Genomic DNA, 17872 nt, shown 5'->3' with positions numbered 1-17872 from the left:
TGTGTGTGTATCAGTGTGTGTGTATCAGTATGTATCAGTGTATCAGTGTGTGTGTGTGTGTGTGTGTATCAGTGTGTGTGTGTGTGTGTATGTATCAGTGTGTGTGTGTGTGTATCAGTGTGTGTGTGTGTGTGTGTGTGTGTGTGTGTATCAGTGTGTATCAGTGTGTGTGTGTGTGTGTGTGTGTGTGTGTGTATCAGTGGGTGGGTGTATCTGTGTGTGTATCTGTGTGTGTGTGTGTGTGTGTGTGTGTGTGTGTGTGTGTGTGTGTGTGTGTGTGTGTGTATCAGTGTGTGTGTGTGTGTATCAGTGTGTGTGTGTGTGTGTGTATCAGTGGGTGTGTTTGTATCTGTGTGTGTGTGTATCAGTGGGTGAGTGTGTGTGTGTATCAGTGTGTGAGTGTGTGTGTGTGTGTGTTTGTATCTGTGTGTGTATCAGTGGGTGAGTGTGGGTGTGTGTATCAGTGGGTGTGTGTGTATGTGTGGGTGTGTATCAGTGTGTGTATCAGTGTGTGTGTGTGTATCAGAGTGTGTGTGTGTATCAGTGTATCAGTGGGTGTGTGTGTGTATCAGTGGGTGTGTGTGTGTATCAGTGGGTGTGTGTATCAGTGGGTGTGTGTATCTGTGTGTGTATCAGTGGGTGTGTGCCTGTGTATCAGTGTGTGTGTGTGTGTGTGCGTGTGTGTTTGTATCTGTGTGTGTGTGTTTATCAGTGGGTGAGTGTGTGTGTGTATCAGTGGGTGAGTGTGTATCAGTGGGTGAGTGTGTGTGTGTGTGTATCAGTGGGTGTGTGTGTATCAGTGGGTGTGTGTGTATCAGTGGGTGGGTGTGTATCAGTGGGTGGGTGTGTATCAGTGGGTGTGTGTGTATCAGTGGGTGTGTGTGTATCAGTGGGTGTGTGTGTATCAGTGGGTGGGTGTATCTGTGTGTGTGTGTGTATATCAGTGGGTGTGTGTGTATCAGTGTGTGTGTGTATCAGTGGGTGGGTGTATCTGTGTGTATGTGTGTGTGTGAGTATATCAGTGGGTATGTGTGTATCAGTGTGTGTGTGTGTGTGTGTGTGTGTGTATCAGTGTGTGTGTGTGGGTGTGAATCAGTGGCTGGGTGTGTGTGTGTGTATCAGTGGGTGTGTGTGTGTGTATCAGTGGGTGTGTGTGTATCAGTGGGTGTGTGTATCAGTGTGTGTGTGTGTATCAGTGGGTGTGTGTGTATCAGTGGGTGGGTGTATCAATGGGTGTGTGTATCAATGGGTGTGTGTATCAGTGTGTGTGGGTGTGTGTGTGTATCAGTGGGTGTGTGTGTATCAGTGGGTGGGTGTATCAGTGGGTGGTCGTATCAGTGGGTGGGTGTATCAGTGGATGGGTGTATCAGTGGGTGTGGGTGTGTGTATATCAGTGGGTATGGGTGTATCAGTGGGTGTGTGTGTGTGTGTGTGTGTATCAGTGGGTGTGTCTCCCTCACCCTCTCCGTCTCCCTCATCCTCTCTGTCTCCCTTATCCTCTCTGTCTCCCTCTCCCTCCCTGTCTCCCTCTCCCTCCCTCTCTCTCCCTCTCCCTCCCTGTCTCCCTCTCTCTCCCTCCTTGTCTCCCTCTCTCTCCCTCCTTGTCTCCCTCTCTCTCCCTCCCTGTCTCCCTCTCCCTCCCTATCTCCCTCTCTCTCCCTCCCTGTCTCCCTCTCTCTCCCTCCCTGTCTTCCTCTCTCTCCCTCCCTGTCTTCCTCTCTCTCTCTCCCTGTCTCTCTCTCCCTCCCTGTCTCCCTCTCCCTCCCTCCCTGTCTCCCTCTCCCTCCCTCCTTGTCTCCCTCCCTGTCCCTCCTTATCTCCTTCTCTCTCCCTCCTTGTCTCCCTCTCTCTCCCTCCCTGTCTTCCTCCCTCACACTCCCTATCTCCCTCCCTCTCTCAACCTCCCTGTCTCCCTCCCTCTCTCAACCTCCCTGTCTCCCTTCCTCACCCTCCCTGTCTCCCTCCCTCACCCTCCCTGTCTCCCTCCCTCACCCTCCCTGTCTCCCTCCCTCACCCTCCCTGTCTCCCTCCCTCATGCTCCCTGTCTCCCTCCCTCACACTCCGTGTCTCCCTCCCTCACCCTCCCTGTCTCCCTCCCTCACCCTCCCTGTCTCCCTCCCACTCTCCCTCCCACTCTCCCTCCCTCACCCTCCCTGTCTCCCTCACCCTCCCTGTCTCCATCTCTGTCTCCCTCCCTGTCTCCCTCCCACTCTCCCTCCCTCCCTGACCCCCTCTCTGTCTCCCTCCCTGTCCCCCTCTCTGTCTCCCTCTCCCTCTCTGTCTCCCTCTCTGTCTCCCTCTCCCTCCCTGTCTTCCTCTCTCTCCCTGTTTCCCTCTCCCTCCCTGTTTCCCTCTCCCTCCCTGTCTCCCTCTCCCTCCCTGTTTCCCTCTCCCTCCCTGTCTCCCTCTCCCTCCCTGTTTCCCTCTCCCTCCCTGTCTCCCTCTCCCTCCCTGTCTCCCTCTCCCTCCCTGTCTCCCTCTCCCTCCCTGTCTCCCTCTCCCTCCCTGTCTCCCTCTCCCTCCCTGTCTCCCTCACCCTCCCTGTCTCCCTCACCCTCTATGTCTTATCTTAACTGCCGTATACCTACACCGAAGTAACCTACCCTGCTTTCTTCCAGATCTGACTCAAGTTTCACGCGGGAGACATCGGAAGACAGGTAGGGAACACCTCCCCTCCAGTATAGTACCTTGAGGGACTGCGGATCAGGCCAGATCCCAGGCGGGATTGCTGCTTTAGAAATTGTGAAGAGGGGGCATCCTGACACTGGTTAATGGGTTCAGAATCATTCACATCTGGCTTTTTTTTTTGTTCGATTAGTGAGGTAATCCGACACACACACACACACACACACACACACACACACACACACACACACACACACACACACACACACACACACACACACACACACACACACACACACGTAACTATGTAACAAGGACTAGTAGTAACGTATAAGTGTACTACAATAAATAAACTGTTATGTAAAAAAAAAAAATGTGTCCCGGTTTTTCATTTTCAAAATCTGGTCACCCTAACTATGGAGAAACTCAATATACCATTGTTTGCAGCTGTCATCGTTTAGCTCAATGCGATTTCCTGTATACGTGCACCTTTCCTACATTTTATTCTCTATACAGAATTTTTTAATAAGATCTGAGATTTCATAATAAAGTCAAATATGCAAGGGATATAGATTGCAGACCCATAAAACTACATGATCAAACTCATGTTTGAGAGCTGCTCTCCTGTACGGGGCTTATCCGTTTGCTATGTTTATCCAGTTATGGCATTAAGGGTTGGACCTCTGCTATTTTATTCTTTGCACGTTACACGGAGACCCATATAATTTATTTAAGAATTATTGTTTCTGTAACGGGTTTGCCTATGTTTTTAAATTGTATTTGAAACAAGATTAGAAAGGTTTGTCTTGAACTCCGTAACTTTGCAGCAGCAGCCATAATGCTCTTATTTTCTCTTGGCATATGGCAATTGTTGTCACAAAGGGAATACATTTGCTTGTAGAGTTGGGTGCTAAAAATGCTTCTTTAATTTGTACAGCTTTAAAAGTATAGAAGCTGGGAGTTTGATGGTGCAAGGTAGGGTTTTCCAGAAGTGTGAGGTGGCTCAGCAATACAGTAGTTTAAAAGTAGGACATTGTACAAAGAGATCTGGTAAGGACTATGGAAATACTTGGAATGAGGTATAAGATATATGATATACATTCTAATGGGAGGCTCAACACAGAAGACTTATAAACCTAAATTCGGTTCTGGAAGCTTTGGAGATTTATAGTATGTAGCCGGGTCCCCTCTTACCTCCGGTGCAGGGAAGGGGACGGCTGTGAGGTGTCGGGTGCCGCCGGAGCTCCGTGCGGATCGGCGGCACCAGCAGTGGCCATCTTGAGTCTTCACGCATGCGCAATAGCAGCCTTGATCATGTGCAGTGCCAAAGTTGCGGCGGCCATCTTGCCATGGCTCTGCAAGGGACTACACGTCCCATGAGCCTTAGGGGCACAGACATGGAGCCGGAGAAAGATACATTTGGCGTGCTTAGGACCACGCGCCAGTCGGAAGAGGGACCCCAACGGAGCAGGTAGTGTCCAGGGAGCTCCTCTGGACTAGGCCAGGTTGCCCTGTAGATCCCAGCTAGACCCCGACTCATTGTAGCTTGTGGTTGCTGCAGGGAGGCCCATAGTTAGGGATACTTCCCCAGTAGCTGCCTAACGTTAGTGCAGCAGTGAAGGACGCCACAGGGTGTGCACGGCCTGCGGTCTGGGACCAGACCCCAGGCACTCTAGAGACATTATCAGAGACATTAAGGGACACCCTCCTGCTGGATCTCCCTCAAGAGGTGGACGCCTTTGGGAAGGAGAAGATCAGACTGACCACGCTGGATGTGACAATGTTGCGGCCTGTGCATCCATCCTCTTCTATATACCCTGGTCTGGATGGAGACCAGGAAGGTACCCATGTGCACCAATGGCCATACACAGTGGGTAGCTACTCCACACACCTTTGGTGGGTTTGGCTCTGTGGACACCGGGTGGTTAGGTGCCCAGGGCGCCTTAGTACTTTCGGGGATCTCACTGGGGTGTATATTGTGTGGGTGTGTATTGTGGGCCTTGTATTGTTATTGTACTGTTCAGTTATGTGTCAGTAAAGATTAGCTTGTTATGCCAGCGTGTGTATATTTATTCTCTGACTGTATTGGGTCCTGTCAGGAGTTATCTAGCTGTGCTAGGATCCCTCCCAGGTGGAGGCGCTGCACCAAGACGAACGAAAGCATACCCCAGGCTCCCAGCAGCGGAGGCTTAGGCCTTCTGTGAGCCACAGGTAACGACAGCACGCATAGTTCCCATCGTCATAGGGAAAGGGGACTACAAGTATAAACCTGGATATAAAGGCAGCAGAGGAAGATGAGAATTTTGAGATGAGATCAATATTCTGCAGTCAATACTTTTTTCTTTTTTTTTAATTGACTGGGGGCAGGTGAACAAGGAGGAGGATACCATAGCGAAGACAGGGTGGAAGGGAGATGCATACAGTTGTAATTGCTATTGTCAACTCAAGCCTCACCACCAAAGCAATGTTGCTATGGTGGATGTGGCAACATTATGTTAGGGGTTGGATTTGTTGGAGGAAGTGAAAATTACTTAAAGTTATTGAGGTATAGAGAAGCTTGGGAGTCTGTAACACTGAGATAAATGTTTGTAATACTGGTCGTGTGCTATGAATATTGGAAATTCAGTTCAATTTTGAGGAGGCTGATGGGCATCAAAAAGTTAGCAAACTTTGTTACTGTTTCTATGTAAATGTTTAAATGATGAGCAACGAATAGTGGCAGCAATATTTTGGTATTCTATTGAAATGATTAGTGTTATACATGGGACTGAGTCTGAATATGAGAGTATAGATAAGAAAGGGAGGGAAGATAGAAGGCAGAGAACTTGAGGATGACTTGGAATGTAGCAACAAAGGAGCAGGTCACAATGAGATGTTATGCCAAATGGAATACATTATGTTATTTCTTTCAAGTAAGTAGCAACGATTCGGGTCAGGGTAGAAACTAAAATAAGGCTTATTAAATGGAGGTGAGAGGTTGTGAAAGAGAGTGAAGTGAATAAAGGAAGCAAATATGAAATAACAAGATTTGGGTATGATGCTTGGGTTGGCAAGTTGATCTGTTGAACTATCTCGAAGAGATGTTACAACTAGCATAGCTTGGCAAGTCCTCCCCTGTGTTGAGGTTACTTAGATGTTATATGGGTTGTTTTTATAGCTGCAGAAAATTGCAGTATGTGAAGAACTCAATTTGAAGTCATTAAAATATATATATATATATATAAAGAAAAATGAAAATGCTTGAAGAATAAAGAAACATTACAACATTGTAATGTACCAGTCAGTAGATGTAAGTGTTTTGAATAACATTAATTGGCTCATAAAAATGTGAGGTAGTTGCATTACTACAATCTAGCACAGATATGTGCCCCCGAGTGCTTGTTGGGTTTGAATTCTAACTTAATACTACAGTAATTAACCTTTAGCAAGTCTTGTCAGTAGAGACGTGTTCCAATAATGTTGAGCATATCTTTTTTATTTAGGTACTTACTTTCTATTAGGACTATTAAAGCATAATAGAACAGTAGCAACAAGGACATCAATATCAACATTGTTTGTTGGTGTAACGTTGCTGACTGCAGAACAGGATATGGACCCGCAGGGCAGAGGTAGAGAGTAATACACCGACCTTGGCCTGGGATCAGAGGCCTGAGATGCAGGGATAGTCAGGTACGGTTCCAGGTTAGGCAGGCAAAGAGTAGTCAGGCCCGGTTCCGAGGTCGAGGCAGGCAAAGGGTAGTCAGGTCCGGTTCCGAGATCAAGGCAGGTGACAGGCAAAGAGTAGTCTGGTCTGGTTCTGAGGTCGAAATAGGCAGCAGGCAAAACAAAGGCAAGGCAGAGCTCAGACAGTACAAGGAAACAAGTACTTTGCACGAGCACTGACAAGGAGCAACTGCCTGCTATTTAAAGGCCAGAAGCAGCTGCTGGCAATGAAGTACAGAGAAGGCTAACTTCCTGTCAGGAAGTGAGGAGCAGGAATTGCAAGGAAGCACGATAGCCACGGTAGCTTCAGTGAGGGTGAGAGGTCACTTCCTGTTGGCATCCATCTTAGGTATTCGGACAGATCCCTTATAGTTGGATGTTGTACGCTATTGCTTCATTTGATTTTGAGATATGTAGGAAATTAGGACAGATTAATGATGTTGCCAATTACATGTATTCAGAAGGTAAACACACATTATTATGTTTGATTTAAAGAATTTTCTGCTAGGTGGTCTGTTGCCGGGTACATGCAACCACACACGCGGGTTCTCTTGATAAGGCTTATTTATTGAGCCTTAAAAACATACAGCACTCAAAAACAAAATAGCTTCTCTTCAGCATACAAAAACAAAATAGCTTCTCTTCAGCAGACAAAAACAAAATAGCTTCTCTTGAGCATAGAAAACAAGGCAGCGTCTCTTCATCATGCAGGACACAGACAGTTCATCATACATGTACTTTGAAAACAGACCTTATACCAGTAATCTCTTCAGTAGTTCAGTCCTGTCTCCTGACCAGCTAGCCTGCATGTGTGTACAGCCTGGGGTTTTTAAAACACCTTGATTATGCGGCTGGGGTCAGACTAATTAAGCAGCCCTTCTCAACTGAAACTTAACCTCGTCACTGCTGCACTGCAAGCCTAAACATAGGTTTGCCAGGTATATGGCTGGTGACGTTCATTCACCCTGTCACATGGTCCAATGATGGATCAGTTGTACCAGGATAGATTTTGATCTGCTTCTGGTGATCACTTGATTGCCAACATGCATATAGTATGCCACAGCACAATGAGTTATGTGTGCGGTTCCCTCCTTTACTGATTCATTTTTTCTCTGGAGATGAGAAAGGTAAAAAGGCAATCTACAATAAGATCCTGCGATCATAGCTAAAGATCAGCAAAGGCAGCAGAGACATGTAGTGAGATTTTTCTGGGACGATAAATTGTAGACGGTGTACCACCATTTCTCATCCTCAGTACTGGACATAAAATAGCACCTTATTTACCCCCCCTCGCCACCCCCAAAAAATAAAGGAAATTGCAATCCATGGGATTCTATTGTTTAAACCCTCGAGTTCCAGCATTGTTGGCTTCTCTAATTACAGGATTAATTAAATATATTACTAATTTTGACCCAGATTTGAAGCTTGGGATACTTTACTGTATTACCCCCATTATCTCTTGCTCTTCCTCGTCTATTTTTGCTCCTGTGAAATTATGAGAAACAGGTAAGACACAAATGAAGTGAAGGTTGTACAAATAGAAGTGGAACCAAGGAGGAAGAACGTGAAAAGAGCTAAGAAAGTGAGAAGAATAAAAGCGAAAGATATAAACAAAGAGAAATAAGAGATTATATAGTATTAGGAGAGGACACATGAGGGCAGAAGAGTAGAATGCAAAAAGGAAGTTCTGGATTATTAAGAGATCCATATGAACTCTTTTGCTGTCCCCATTAGAGCTGCCGACAGATTTCACGGGACCCATGACTAGAGTTCCGACAGCCCCCCCCCCCGTGTCGGTGGTCTTGCAAACTCCCCCATTTCAGACCTATTATCCCCACCCACTCTTCCCATGTTTTTCTCTCCCCATCTCCCTCTTACCCTCTTCCTGACTCTCCCCCTTCAAACCTCTCTTCCGCACCCCCTCTTTTACACCCCGTTTCACTCTCCCCCCTCCATCAATTACCCCCTCTTACAAAATCCCGCTCCCTTAATCCCCTGTCCTCACACTCATTCCCTCCCACCCCTGGCCACACACACAAATCCCCCCCCCCACACACACACACAAAATACATACAACAAAAAACACTCTTCCCAAATAAAATAAAAACACCCCCCAAACACATACAACCCACCCCCAAATACCTACAAACCCCCACCCCCCAAATACATACAAAAAACCACCCCCAAATAACTAAAAAAAAAAAAAAATACCCCCAAACAAATACCTAAGGCCCCCCACTCCCCAAATATATACAACTTTCCCCACACCCAAATATATACAACCTCCCCCACCCCCAAATACATTAAAAAAAACAATACCTACAAACCCCCACCCCCCAAATACATCCAAACCCCCACCTCCACCCCCCAAATACATACAAACCACCCCACCCCTAAATACAAACAACCCCCCCTCCCAAAATACATACAAACTAGACCCTCCCCCCCCCGAAATACATACAAAACACACACTTACCTTGGGGGTGGTCTCAGGCCCCGACCTCCCACGCTCTCCCACGCTGGGCTTCTCTCTCATGCTGATGCACGCACCTGTGCAGGACAGTGAGGAAGTGCACAGCTGGGGAGAGCCGGGGCCCAGTTGCCAGACAAAGCAGTTGGACCCAACCTCTGGCACGTCCCAGATTCTTTGTCCAACTGCCAGTCCTCTCTTTGCCGCTGGTCCCCGGCTCTCCCCAACTATGGGCCTCCCTCACTGTCCTGCACCGGACCTTTCTCTCATGCCGATGCACGCCGAAAGCTGGGCCCAGCTTCCGACTTGCGCCGGCATCAGAGGGAGATGGAGAGAGCTGGGGCCCGGTGGCAACGCTAGTGCCGGTATCTGTCCAGACAGGCCCACCGCAGCCTGGGACAGTTCTCCCAGTCCTCCCCCCTCCCCCCCTGTCGGTGGCACTTGTCACCATCACGTATTTTAAGTATCAATTCCCACTACTTTGCAAGTTGCTTAAATAAGCCTTCTGAGAGGCTTTCTTCATAATAATAATAATAATACAAATTATTATTATCTCAAGCATATAGTTACATAGATACATAATAGATGAAGTTGAAAAAAGGCATGAGTCCATCAAGTTCAACCTATGCTAAATTTAGACAACAGATACTTTATCCTATATCTATACTTCCTTATTGATCCAGAGGAAGGCAAACAAAAAACCCCAGTGTCATATCATCCAATGATATCTCATAAGGGGGAAAATAAATTCCTAGTTGACAATGTACTCAGCACTGAACACCGTAAAGTTTAGAGATATGCATTGCCGAGTTCCTTTTCCAAAAAATGTTAATCACTCATTTAACGTAATATAATGCTGCATTTTACACTGTAAGGCAATGGACACACTGTTAGTGTTTGTATAAGATTATACTACTACAATTATATAGGAAATTATAGCTGCTCCATTATAAAGTGTTAAGAATAGATTTTAAAATGTGATCCAAAAATATAAAGTGTAAAGAAAATTCTATTTTAAAATAAAACGTGTTATTATTTCACTTATGGTATTTAACATATTTTTCTCTTGTAGAAGTTACACACAAGGAAAGAGAAGATTATTTTAAACTTTTCAACCCTGAAAGGACTGCTGTGATACAATCTATTGGTTTTGGAAGAAGAACAGACTCCGTGCTGTCTGGAAGTAGAACATTTGTACCACACTCAATAGCGAGCAGTGGATCAAAGAGCCCAAGTATGTAAAAGTCTAAAGACGTGTGTGTTTAGCCGGGCAGGTAGTGGTTCATTAATTACATTTTAATAAATTAAAGTAAACAGGTAGGTCTTCAGACTTTTTATAGATTTCCAGAGAAGGGGGATTCTCAAACTGTACGAGGCAGGCTGTTCCAAAGAGTTGGGGCAGTGCGGCTAAAAGCTTGGGGCCCAAAGGAAGTCAAGGCGATTCTAGTGTAGGGAACTAGAAGCTCTTTCAGATACCTGGGACCCTGGTCATGTAGTGCTTTGAATGTCAACAAGCCAATCTTGAAATACAGTTGCCATTTTACAGGCAGAGAACAGAGACCAGGTGTCATGTGGCAAGAACGGGTCTGGTTAGTTAACAACCTGACCGCAGAATACTGCACAAGCTACAGGCAGCACAGCTCTTTTCCTGAAGACCCATGTCGAGTGCATTGCAGTAGTCCAGCCGTGAGGACACAAAGGCATGGACAAGTGTAGCAAGATCCTCTGGGGGGATCAAGTGCTTAATCCTGGCTATGTTCTTTAGGTGGAAGAATGAAGATTTGATCACGACTGACACCTGATGTTTAAGCGTCAAGTCAAAGTCAAGGACAACACCAAGATTGATAGATATAGAGTAGTCAAATTAGCACTTACTACCTCCAAGATGCAAAAATGTGATCAGTGACAAAACACAAAGAAGTTTCACTTAAAACCCTTTTTTTGGAGTGCATGCCAATAGAGTATTTCATTCATCCTCGGTCTATCCTCTCACTGAAAGAGCATCAGGAAGAAAGGCAGGGGGGTGGGGGGAGGAATGCTGTCTGTGGAAGGGAGAACAGTTCCTGCTCAACATACAATCTCATCACGTAAGGGAGGAGGCACTGAAAGATGTGTTATGGCATAGAACCACCTAGTAAGCATGGGCCTACAGATGTAGCCAGACTTGGAGCTTGCGCTCTTGGAGGAAGTCACAGCATCCAGCAGCAGGAGATTTCTGTGTGGGGGGTCCCATTCAGGAGAAAAAATTGCCTGCAGGCTGCCACAGTTTTTACTGTAACTTTTCCAAGTCTTATTGTGCCTTCAATAGTGATTTTGTTTTTTTTTCAACTGAAGCACTATAGAAATGTGTAATTGAAATTTCAGGGTTTTGGCTACTGCAAATGCAAAAATAAATCATTATTTTGGTGCAGATAAAGGGGCCTATGCAGAGAGCAGCGGTGGAATTAATTGGAGATGTTAATAAATAGTACCTTTTTTGGCGTGATTTTATCTCCATATGCAGAAAGGTCCTAAAACTGCATTTAAAATCATGTCTGCATATGGAGAGTGTCAACCGGCGAGATGCGCGCTGGTGAAACATGTTTTAAAAAAAGCGCTTTTTTTTTTTTCTTCTCCCTCTGGCCGCCGAGCTCCAGCTTCCTGCCAACTTTTGTTGGCGGAGCTAATTGTTGAATTTTTCTCCATTTGAATGGCACGATCTGCCGCTAGATGGCGATCGCGCCTTTCTGAATACGGCACTTTTGAAACCTGGCGAGATTTAGGTTCTCGCCACCCGCGCGGCGAGATTTAAAAAAAAAAAAAAAAAAATGCCGCTTTTTTTTTTAACTCGCCATTACCTGCATTTCTAAAGGCATATTTCGCCAACAAATGCCGCTAATTCAGTTACCGCTGCTCTCTGCATAGGCCCCAAAGTGTGTATAATTCACAGATTATGAGTGTAGATATCCTATCATTTTCAATATAAAAATGCTCCCACAAAGGCTTGCACACTAGAGTATGGTGTTAAAGCCACTTCACCAAATAGTTTTCACTATCCCTGCCTACTGTTATAAAAAAAAATATGTATAAAAAAAGTATTTCAATTAGAGCTCTGTTAAGTAACACATTGTATGTCATTGCAGGGAATCATGCCACTGCAAATAATCTAAACAGGTAAGTAATAGGAATAAACTTATGGGTGCCGATGTCATTCAATATATAAGTTTGAAATTTGTAATGCTTTGATAAAATATGGGCAGGGTTTGTTTATACAATATTTTCTATGTAGATGTCACTTAATGCAAACAGGAATACTTTATAATAAGAGGTGGAATTCTACCCAGTTTGGATACAATGTCCCATTATGTTGTGCAGTACAGTTCAAAAAAAAAAAAAGAATGTTCAAATGTACAGTACAAGGACTTCATTTGGAGTATGGCTTTCATACCAAAATGTAAGGCATATATTTCTAGCTGCTGCATTGGTCCTGCAGGGTGTGGAAACTTTTTATGTGGTGTACACTTTTATTTATTAAACATTGATTTCAATGTGGGGGGAAAAAAATCTAAAAAAAAAAATAAAAAAAAATTAGAAAATATATGTAAGCCAGGGTTGTGCTTTCACGCTGTTTCATCTCTAACTAACTGGGAGTAGTGTGCTACCCCAATTTGTGCTCTGCACTTTCATCAGTGAAATCCAAGGCCCCAGTTCAAGCTACATCCAAAAAATATAGATATTCAACCCAGACAATTCAAAAGGTGGGTGCCTCCAATCCCCAAAACCCTAGCTCACCCAGTTCAGAACCGTGTAAACACATAAAGATATAGGTAGGCACACCATTAAATAAAGCCATTAAACAAATGTAATGTTGCATATTTCTGTGGCATAGGTATGCATCAATATATGTATAAAGGGACATTTAGTGGTGTGCCTACCTATATCTACATAACCTTTTATTAATTAAACATTTATTTAATATCTGGTAGTAATAATATTTGGTATTAAAATATATCACTAGGTGAACAGTTACAAAAAGTACAAAGGGGGGGAATAGGGTGCTCAACCCCAGTAAACTTCATCCAAATGTATAAGAAGACTCCATAGTAGAATGAGTTGGAGTGGGTTCAAATGACATGACCTGTGAGTCACTCAAAGATATAAGTAATCAAGTGTCCATATCCAAATAAGAGTACTCAACTATAAACAGTCCTATGAATAAATTCTTACCCACTCTCACTCTCTCTGCGGATCCATATTGGCGTGCCAGCCATGATAGAGAAGTCCAACGGTAGTAGAAAAGAGCAAATAGCGCACAGCCAGGGAGTCAGGTGGTAAAAGATAAAATCCATTTATTTCAGTCCATGACCAGAAAAAACATCACCCCACGGGGGGGGAACACGCGTGTTGCCCCTCGTGGGGTGATGTTTTTTCTGGTCATGGACTGAAATAAATGGATTTTATCTTTTACCACCTGACTCCCTGGCTGTGCGCTAGTTACAAAAAGTACACTTACATTATTTGTTTACCATGTTGTCAGTTGATTTTTCACCTACTACAGTATTTTTTTTTTTTTTCTTAGAATGCAGTTTCATAATTTTGAAGATGCTGTTTTATTGAGAGCATTTCAAAGATCCATTATGCAGTTTTCACTACTGGACTGGAGTAAGATACCATCCTCAAAACAAAAACGCATGGAAGACCAGTCATTTGAAGCACCTCAATTAATTACTATCACGTTCCGATAACTCTACGATTCAAAACCTATTTAATAAAAATGAAAACAGTGTGTTATGTGATTTAGAAAGTGGGTAACCGGTGCATCAAAGCATAAGAGTCCCAATAATATTGTAATAATTCTTCCGTAAGGAACACTCCAATATGATGGTGAGCAATGATAACATACGCTAATGGGGCAAGGGACTAGTACCTAGTGGTAGCCAGCACAATGAACTGTACAGAGGTTGTCCCAACCATGATAACTAGGCATAGTATGTAAGAAAAAAATCACTTTTAGATCCAGAGGAGCAGTCCCATCAGGTATCCTGAGCAGCGTGCAATCCACCAAGCAGGGAAAGTAGAACAGGTGAAAAAATGCAGTGCACTGCCTGTAATGAATGGAGGAGGCTAATGGTAGCAAAAACAACCTTTTAATGAATACAAGGATCAAACATCACCTCTGGGTCATCCATTAATGGCAGTGCACTGCCTTTTTTCACCTGTTATGTGATTTAGATGCTCTGTGACCATTTCAGTTGTATTACAATTATTTGGTGGTACGCTGCAGCTGTGTTCCTTCTACTTTTCCCTTGTGTGAGGTTATTTTGCACGTGTTGATACCTGAGATCATAAGGGTTGTTTTTCAAGTCTCCTGGCTGCAAAAGTAGAGCAACAACATTGCCAAAACAAGGCACCAAATTTATCAAAGGAAAAAGCCTGATAGCTTTAAATGGGATTAATTTTCAATGGCAAATCTAAAAGTTGTTATTGCAACATTTCTCAGCCTGGAGACTTTGATAAGTAGACCTTCATGTGTGAAATCTGGCTTGCACTCAACTTTAAAAGCAAGTAAACTAATTTATGACATAATGTACTTTACTTTAACTTTTGTTTGTTTTGGTAATATTTTCAGGGGCTCATGAATTATGCGTATTGTAATAAGTCATTTACACAACTACCCTGATAATTGCAACATTCAAATAACTACTGCATGTCATTGCTTTCCTCAGCTCTTTACAAGTTACAACCAAGAGCTTGTATGTAGTATATAATTCATGACATTTGTTTGGAATTGGTCTTACAATAGAGTTGAAAAGCTAATAAACATTGTTTAAAAGGGCGCATAAGGCTTTTAGATGTTTTTAAGGTTAAAACGTTTTTTAGAGAACGTTCAGTTTATTTAACCTCCAAAATATGTTGCTGGCAAGTAGTATAACACCTTTTTCTTTGTTGTGCTACGTGTAAAATAAAATGTACCGCACTCAGGGATTTTGTTAACCTTTTTATAAATGTGACCACCCAAAGACCAGGAGTGATGTTTCAACAGTGTCCAGAGTTTTTATCACTGAGTATTATTTGTGTTATTTAATTAATCTTGTGTAGCCCTTTTTCTGAACACCTTCCTAAGGGACTACGGGTGACTGTCTAACACCTGTGGCTCAGGAGAGCTGAGCCTCCGCTAGCTGGGAGCCTGGGGTAATACACACACATTTACATAGCGCAGCGCCTCCAATTACCCAGGATCCCCATTATGAAAGATTTACCCTGGGCAAGAAACATACCATACATTGCGGGGGCAACCAATCTTTACTGTGTTTATCTGTGGTACCTCACTGTTCACATAACATGCTTATATATATGTATATCATAACATTGACATCACTCATAACACATAACACCTCATAATAACTGGCTCTTATACTAGAGTGGCTCGGCCACACCCTGAGGGGAATATCGTCCTGTACAGCCGTGGCTCCGCCACGCTCTCATAGAGTATGTCCTTGTGAAACTTATGTAGGATATGTTCTATCCGCTAGCCACTTGCTAGTGTCTGTCAAAGTTAATCCTAAGGCGGGATCAGCGCCTGATGACCGGTGTCGGTGCACTTGCTGTTTACAAAGTACCTCCCGGTCACGGCGGTGACCGCACCTCTTCTCAAAGGATCCGTCGCATCCGGCCCTGACCTTCCGATGTCGCGCGGCTCCACCGTCCGAGCCCTGACAGCAGTATCAGTCCACAACTCCGTGCGCTTGATGCCTACCTAAGGTGACAATGTCTGTCCACTACGGGCGTCCCTACAGTCAACCTACGGTGACGCGGGGACTACTCCTATGGACCTGGGGGTAGTATCTGGCCTAGGCAGGCGGGTCACGGACCCCCTGCACTCGCACTACACTGGCGACACACTTTATTCGAGCTTGGCTAGTCCCACGAATTCGGGTATACCCGGGTGTATTGAGGTTTGTGACTGTTTTCTGCCCGAGTACATTGAGTTATTTTCCAAGCAGGGATTGAAGCATTTTATTCCCGCTGGCTGCAATACTGCACAGTATATATATATATAAACTGCATTACAATTCATGAATTTATGCCATCTGGTAGACACGCGAAGCATTGCAGCCTATTAAATCCTAATCATTATCATTTAACAGATCAGCCGCCCATCAGCCAGGCATGAACCCAGGCTGGGAAGGCAAATGCAACGGGGCTTGTCAGAGGTTAGGAGTGGCGCATTCCAGGTATCTGCCAGGTACATACCGGGTATTTGCTCGAATAAAGTGTGTCGGTGCAGTACCTGTTTCAGCACTGTCCCACTCGCTTCTGCTAGCGTGGCCTCTCCCCCATGCTTCCTGTTCTCCTCCCCTCCAAACCCAGCCTGTCCATTGGCTCCTAGCGTCAGCTGACTCCTCCGGGGTTCGAGGGGGTTATAGTTCATTACAGAGCCCTTTCTCATTGGCTCGTTGTTCGCGCGCTTCCAGAGTGCATGCGCAACCTCTTCTCTGGACCAGTGACCTCGGCAACATTGCGCAACAACATGGCAGCGCCCTGTACCAACTTGCCGTCACGGAACCCGCCGTACAAATGCACACATATACGGTGTATTAACACATCCTTACATTTGTGATTGACATTTGTAGAGTTTTAGCGTATTTATGAATCTTCAATTAAGTTATGGGTGTTGTAGAGCCAAACAAGAGTATTATTCATGAAGTTGCACTTGAAACCCTTGAGTACATTCAGAGCTGAAACTTTAAGCAGGCACTATCGCTTAGAATACTGTATGTTCTATTTTATATCTTACAAAACTACCTTAATATTTAGCATTTCTAAAGGTTCACCAGCAGAACTTGCATGAAGAATCCAAGTGAATGTAAGACACACATACAGTATGGTAAAAATCATAATACTGTATGTAGAAAAAATCAAGCCTGCAAAATCCTTTTTTAGAAAGTCCGTCATCAAACAAATGTGAAGAGATGAAATGAGCCACATACTAGCTTATCATATAGCTTTTTGTAGATCAGAAAAAAAAATCAAAATGCAGCAGGTATTAATCTAAATTATAGGCTAAAGCAGTAAAATTCCGGGCATTATTGAAAACCCTGCTCTTTGATTGGTTAAAATTCTGGGCATTATCCAATCAGTAATGCCCGGAATTTTAGCAGCTTGCAAAGTGTAGTTTTCAATGTGTTTATTTCCAGCCAATCAGCTTTCAGAACAGTTGAGACAGGGCATGGGATTGGTTAGAATGAAGTAACAACTCTGAGACAGGGCAGGGGATTGGTCAGGAAATATCAGCCACGGGTTGACTCCTCCCCCTACTGAGCTCACTGAGATTTTCTGAGCAGATTCAGTTGAATTGAGTGGGGGGGGGGGGGGGGGAGTCTGCAAAGAAGTAAGTGGCTGTCTGCAGTTTCTTTGTGGCAGCAGTTTATGTGTGTGTATGTGTGTGTCAGTAGCAGTGTGTGTGTGCTATGCTGTTGTGTTGTATATCTGTGTAGAGGTGGTGTGTGTGTGTGTGTGTGTGTGTGTGTGTGTGTGTGTGTGTGTGTGTTTATGGGCGTAGCATGTGTGTAGCAGAAGTTTGTGTGTGTGTGTGTATAGAGGTGCTGTGTATAGAGGTGCAGTGTTGTGTGTGTGGGGGGGGGGGGTGTATAGGTGCTGTGTTGTGTATAGAGGTGCAGTGTTGTGCGTTGGGGGGGGGGGTTGTAGAGATGCTGTGTTGTGTGTAGAGGTGCGGGGGGGAAGTGCAAAGTTTAGTAAGTGGCTGCATTTTTTATTGTGGCTGCAGTGTGTGTGTGTGTGTGTGTGTGTGTGTGTTGTGCTGTTGTATTTGTAGCAGCAGTTTGTGTGTGTGTGTGTGTGTGTGTGTGTGTATAGAGCTACTGTGTATGTGTGTGTGTGTGTGTCAGCAGCAGTGTTTATAGGTGTAGCATATGTGTGTAGCAGAAGAGTTTGTGTGTGTAGAGCTGCTGTGTTGTGTGTGTAAAGAGCTGCTGTGTTGTGTGTGTAGAGGTGCTGTGTTGTGAGTGTAGAGGAGGTGCTGTGTTGTGTGTCTAGAGCTCCAGTGGGTGTGGGTGTGCTTGTGTGTGTAGAGGT

General features: G+C 44.5%; 1 protein-coding gene across 1 annotated transcript in view; it reads left to right on the top strand.

Moving 5' to 3' along the window:
* LRRC72 (leucine rich repeat containing 72) overlaps nucleotides 1-14757 on the top strand; it is a 31346-nt gene extending 16589 nt beyond the window's left edge. The window contains exons 5-7 of the mRNA XM_075587211.1: nucleotides 9870-10031; nucleotides 11920-11950; nucleotides 13356-14757. Coding sequence (XP_075443326.1) covers nucleotides 9870-10031; nucleotides 11920-11950; nucleotides 13356-13521 — 359 coding nt within the window. The 3' untranslated portion in view covers nucleotides 13522-14757. The remainder of the gene's footprint in view (nucleotides 1-9869; nucleotides 10032-11919; nucleotides 11951-13355) is intronic.
* Nucleotides 14758-17872: the final 3115 nt, after the last annotated feature.

This window comes from Ascaphus truei, chromosome 2 (assembly GCF_040206685.1).
Source record: "Ascaphus truei isolate aAscTru1 chromosome 2, aAscTru1.hap1, whole genome shotgun sequence".
NCBI lineage: Eukaryota > Metazoa > Chordata > Amphibia > Anura > Ascaphidae > Ascaphus > Ascaphus truei.
The sequence above is the reverse complement of the archived record's forward strand: the minus strand, read 5'-3'. Positions and strand labels throughout refer to the sequence as shown.